Below are 6,000 nucleotides of genomic sequence, written 5' to 3'. Positions count from 1 at the left end.
GGGGGGGGGGGTCCTCCTGTAATCCTCTAATTGGGTATATACCCCTTTATCCCCAATTTTAGTAAGGTGTGGAATCTTCCTGGTCTATGATACATTCCAGATGATTAGACACAGGATAGAATACATCAAACCCCATCACAATAAACTTAAACTTGCAGCTGCTTCTTTCAACTGTGAGAATTTCCACTAGTCTCTGGGTTACAATGGTGGTAGCTGCTACTTTCTGCTTTGTCGTTTTTCCTGGTCAACATTATTGATGGAGCCACTGGTGATCCATGAATATCTTTTACAATGGGATTGAAATGCCATTTTCCTACTAGATATTGACCTGTCAGTCTGTAGAAGCCACTTATTATCCTTGATTAATTTTCAAATTTCTATGTGATTAATCTTGAGATTGATCTGTATTTTCCTTTCTTTTTCTACAAATAATCACTTTGTGAACTCGCATTTCAGGCTCATCAGGGTTTATCAGATTTGGAGAAAAAGATGCTCTGCAAACTGATTGATTTCCAAAAGCTCTCGCAAGAAGCAGGTGCACATGCGGCACAAAATGACCGTCTCCCTGTCCAATCAATTGTCCAAGTGCTTTATTTTGAGCAAGTAAGGCTCCGGAATTCCTTGTGCTGCTCTTATCCAGATGATGACCATAAACCAATGCACCAGTCATGGCGGATCAGCAGTGGTGCACTCAGTGCAACAATGTCACCCCGAGACAATTATGCATCATTAAGAGGAGAGAACCGAGAGTTGAAACTGGAACTCGCTCGATTACGGATGAGGCTGAATGATCTAGAGAAGGAACACGTTTCTATGAAAAAGAACATGGAAAGATCTAACTCTACCAACTTTATGAGCTCTTTCTCAAAGAAGATCAGCAAGCTGAATCTGTTTGGGCATAGTTCTTCCAGGTCATCGAGTTCTCCCTCAAAGTATTCACAAACAACAGACTCAAGAGTTGTTGGGAGACCATGAGCAGGCTTCTTAGGAGAGAAAATACTTGTTTGGAAACATCCTCTCTTTCTACCATACTCACATTGACCTTTTTACCTCTATCCACCTTTTTTATGCAGTGGTGCCTTTAGTAGAAACCAACAGGGTGCTTGTTTTCGAAAGTGAGTGATGGTTTTTTGTGGGTGAATCTCTAGTCCTTTGAATTTCATGATGAATAATCTTTTTCCTCACACATGCAGAAAATGTGAATGTATAGCCATCATAACTGATTGAATGTTCAAGTTATATCAACGTACAGTACAGATTTTCCGCATTGTTCTGTTAGAATCTTTTTACTGCTACTAATTTTATGTGAAAAAGGCTGAGCACAAAATGATAAGCACCAAACAGAATGGTCAAATAAAATGCAGAAACAAAAACTTATTAACAAAAGAAAAACTACTTCAGCTCTTGCTTGCAGAGAAAAGAATGTAGTACCTTGCATTTCTGTTCTCATTGATTATAAATTCTCATGATGAAAACTGCTCAGATATGTAGACAGACATATATATATATATATATATATTTAGCACATTGTAATTTTTTGTTCTCCGGTGTGGGGTATTATGAGTGCAGTGCAGTTTATCTGCAGTTGTGGATGCAATAATAGTAATAATTCACCCATTTAAATCATATAAAAACTGGGCCAATGAAGACTGTGATACTAATAATGAGTGACTATTTTTCTCCTTCCAACAGTCTTATTACTTCTTACACTTCTCTATTAACCAAAGTAGGAGTTACAATATACTGGTTTTCCTACTACTCCCAATCTCTTTAACTGCTCATAGTAATAATATATTCAGGTTTTCTTCCTACATATAGAAGAGGAATGTTTACTCTTTATCTCTTAGGGGAGTTGGTATCCATATTAAGGTTTAAAGGAGAGATCTAGTATTTCGAAGTCTTTGTAGGGTGCATCCACCTAGAGATGGATGTGCTGTTCTGGAGTACAGTGCCACACCATCCCTTTTCCTCACTCACCTTGCAAGTTGAAAGTCTTTAAATTTCCATCGAGCATGGTTCAAGAAATCAGAATCAGAATCAGAATCGAATAGATTGAATCGGCCGAGATTGATTCGATTCCTGCACCCTGTTTTGAATCACCTTGTTTGATGTTTGATCTCCATTTTTGCCATTATTTCCTTTAGTAGTTAGATAGAATAAAATCTGAAGTAGAAGCACCAAATACCAGAACCAGAGAAAGAGAGGCGAGAGGAAGAAGATGGAAGACCAAGAGCTTGAAGGGGTGTGTGCGATGTGATAGAATAATCCTATCTGGCTATCTCCCAGCCCTCTTTATATTTTCTCAAAACAGAATAATGCAAGCCATATTAGGATTCTATTACATAGTTAGAATATAACTATACTTAATCTAAAGTCTAATTACAATAGAAAAGAGAAAATAACAAGAACTAAAAACACTACTTAGTTGGCACCATGATCCTATGATATAGAGGTCCATGGATACCCATGAAGCTCCAACCGAGACACTAATCTAACACTCTCCCTCAAGCTGGAATATATATCTTCCATACCTAGCTTGGAACAACCATGAACAAATGTAGTCCGAAACAACACCTTTGTAAACATATCACCAAGTTCATTGCTGGAGTTGATGAACAGAGTTGAAATAAGCTTCCGCATGACTACATTTCTCACAAAATGACAATCAACCTCAAAATGTTTGGTTCGTTAAAAAAAGAAAAGAAAACTGGATTGCTAGCAATATAGATTGCATATTGATTATCACAAACATATTCATTGGTTAAGAAAACTCTTGTAGGAGAGACTTCAACTATATCAACTCAACTGTAGTGTGCGTCATAGCTCTATCAGCTTCTACACTAGACCTAGCCACAGTAATTTGCTTTTTACTCCTAAAAAAATAAGATTACCACTAACGAAAGTACAATATCCAGTGGTTGACCTATGATCATTGGCATCACTAGCCCAATCAACATCAAAATAAACTAAAACTGACCTTTGCCAGGGGCACTGTTAAGATATCTCAAATACGACAAGCAGCCTCCTAATGAGCACGTTTAGGGTTCTTTATAAGCTAACTGATGACTCCAACAGTAAATGAAATATTCAGACAAGTGGCAGTCACCTAAATAAGTTTCCCAACAAGTCATCTGTATTGATGTTTATATTCAAAGTCTTCACCATCACATATCCCAAGTTTCAAATTTGGGTTCGTGGGATTGTCAATAGGCTTATAGCTTAACATACCAGTTTCAAATAAAATATCCAAAATGTACTTTCTATGAGACAAATTGAGACCTTTCTTACAATAAACAACCCCAATTTCCAAAAAAATACTGGAGGACTCCGAAGTCCTTCATCTAAAAGTGATGATGAAGATATCCCTTAATGACCTCTTCATTGCCTAAAAGATCATTGCTCATATACAACTAGAATCATGCCGTTATCCCCCTGACGTCATACAAAAATAAAGTGATCAGAGAAGCACGGAGTGATATCCACCAATAACCTTACTAATTCATCAAACCAAGCACGTGGAGATTGTTTTAGTCCAATATATAACTTTGTGAAGACAACAAAACTTGGATGCATTCTCCCCTTGAGCATTTTTAATATCTTGGAGGTTGCTCCATGTAAACCTACTCCACAAGGTTACCATATAAGAAAACTTTTTTAATATCTAACTGAAACATAGACCAATCAAGATTCAAGGCCAAGGAGATAAGAATTGGTACAGAATTAAAACGAACCACCTGAGATAAAGTCTCAAAATAATCAACACCATAAGTTTGAATGAAGCCTTCTGCAACCAACCGAGCTTTGAGGTGCTCAACGTAGGGAAACATAATCACTGAGGTTGTCAACGGCGCAGCCAATGAAATTGAATCCCACACCGAGGTTACCGATTGTCTAGGGTGCAAGGTACATCTGTTACAATGGTAGCAGCATCCCCAAGTTCGACTTGTTATGACAAAGAGAGAAGGGTAGAGAGAGGTGAAAGGTTCATCTGTTACTATGCGTACAACGTCAATCTCTCCAAAGTATCCGACAATTTGGATATGAAGATGCTTCTCTCTCTCTCTCTCTCTCTCTCTCTCTCTCTCTCTCTCTCTCTCTCTCTCTCTCTCTCTCTCTCTCTCTCTCTCTCTCTCTCTCTCTCTCTGGGTGGGTACAAAACAGTTGGAGAAGAGGCCAAACATATGGGTAAAATTGAAAATAAGGTACTGTCTGAATGAAAACTTTATAGGTGCTTTTAGAACATGTAACCTTGTCTTATCCCCAAAAGTTAAGGTGAGAAAGGGTTTGCCATATACTTTGAAAGTAACTTACTATTATGACATTCTCAAGAACCGTCATTGTCTCACACTTTTTAAGTACAAGTATGAAATGACAAGAATTTATCCTCATTAAAAAAAAAAAAGGCTATGTTATACTAAGCGGGCAAAAAAAAAATGTTACAAATTATTTGACACCTCAAGAGGTGTCAATCCTCAAATTCCTTGCCTCTGAGCAACGCGAGGCAGCTTGTAAAAGATTTTGACAGTTGGGAGGGTGAACGAAATCCCTATATAAAAAAGAAGGTATGCCAAACATAACGTCAATGAAATGTGAGGTACCCCAAACATAATATTCCAAAGGTGAGGTATCCTTGGAGTAATTTCTCAAAACTTTAGGTTCCTAAGATGTAATTTATACTAAATATTATAACGATAAAAACACTTTGGGCCGAGGTTGGGCACAGTAGCTAGCGGCTCTAACCAATGATAGTGCATGACACTAGGGGAGCAACAGGGCCAGGTTGGGCTGGGCTTCTTAAAACCCTAGCCCAACTCTGAGTTCCCTTAACTAGGCTCAAACCCACTCTGACCCTGACTCAGGCCGCAAAACTTCAACCCATGCCCAACCCTTTAGGGTTTAGCCTAACCCTTACCAGCCCTGATTGGCCCTGATTTTTCGGGTCGGGCCAGGGTGACCTTAATTGTCCTTGACCCTGACCCTAACCCTGGTTCTCCATCAAGGGCTGGGATGACCTTGATTGACGCTAACCATGGTTTGCCATCAAGGGCCGGATATATACCCTGATTTTTTTTTTGGTAAAAAAAGCAAGAGAGATCTCTGAGAAGATATATTAGGGGTTTTGAGGTGTCAATGAATCAATGTCAAACAATATCGAAAATTAGGTTAATATCAAGGTTAACATCAATGTCACAACCAGAGTCAACATCAGGGGCAAAAACCAGGGCCGGGTTAGGCCAAAACCAAGGCCAAAAGTCAAGGTAAAAAAATCAGGGCTAGGTTCAGGGTGGGCTGGGCAGGCCAAAGACATCAATCCTTCCAGACCTAACCCTGACTCAGGGTCAGAAATTTCAGGGTCGGGCCGGCCCTCTAGGCCAAAATTTTCAGGTCAATACTTTTTCGGGATCAGGGCGGGCCAAGGGCAGGTTCGGGCAGTTAGGGCCAAACTTGCACCCCTACATGACACACAAGGGCATGGGCATCTTTTCATGGGGGGAGGAGAGAAACACAACCTTTATCTTTTGGCAACTTAACAGGTAGGGTACTGAGAAAGGCATTCAATAGTATGCATTACAATCTCTAGGTTTTGTTAGGCCTGCATAAGTTCTGGAGTTATTGCAGTTCCCTATCCAAAGAGTCAAAAGACTATTTAGGAGAATCCCAAAGTTTAAGTCAGTAGGCATTGGATTCTATTTTCCACATCTCCTGTTATTCCATAGCATAAAATCTTTAATTGGAAGGTGTAGCACCCTTCTCATGCCTTTTAGTTTTACACTGCTTGTATGTACAAGTCAAAAGAAATACATAAATGCACACAAACATGAACTTTCTTGTGAATTGCAGTACAGTTTGTTGTCATCTAAATGAAACTAATTGAATTGCATATTAGATCATTGTATTAGTATGATATATAGGTTTTGGTCCATCCAAAAAGTTCCCTTTCTATTGGCAACCTGGAGTTATAATTGTTCCATTAATTGGCACCTGAAGGGGTTGAAGATT

At 39.0% G+C, this 6,000-nt stretch overlaps 1 protein-coding gene across 3 annotated transcripts in view; it reads left to right on the top strand.

Moving 5' to 3' along the window:
* LOC122088837 (BTB/POZ domain-containing protein At5g48800-like) overlaps nt 1-1,267 on the top strand; it is a 9,054-nt gene extending 7,787 nt beyond the window's left edge. For all 3 annotated transcript variants that reach the window (XM_042658184.1, XM_042658183.1, XM_042658185.1), the window contains one exon: nt 457-1,267. In XM_042658184.1, the coding sequence (XP_042514118.1) occupies nt 457-975 (519 nt within the window). In that variant the 3' untranslated portion in view covers nt 976-1,267. The remainder of the gene's footprint in view (nt 1-456) is intronic.
* The last annotated feature ends 4,733 nt before the right edge of the window (nt 1,268-6,000 follow it).

The sequence above is a fragment of the Macadamia integrifolia genome, chromosome 9, assembly GCF_013358625.1.
Source record: "Macadamia integrifolia cultivar HAES 741 chromosome 9, SCU_Mint_v3, whole genome shotgun sequence".
NCBI lineage: Eukaryota > Viridiplantae > Streptophyta > Magnoliopsida > Proteales > Proteaceae > Macadamia > Macadamia integrifolia.
Note: the sequence above shows the minus strand (reverse complement) of the source record. Positions and strands in the feature narration are given on the sequence as shown.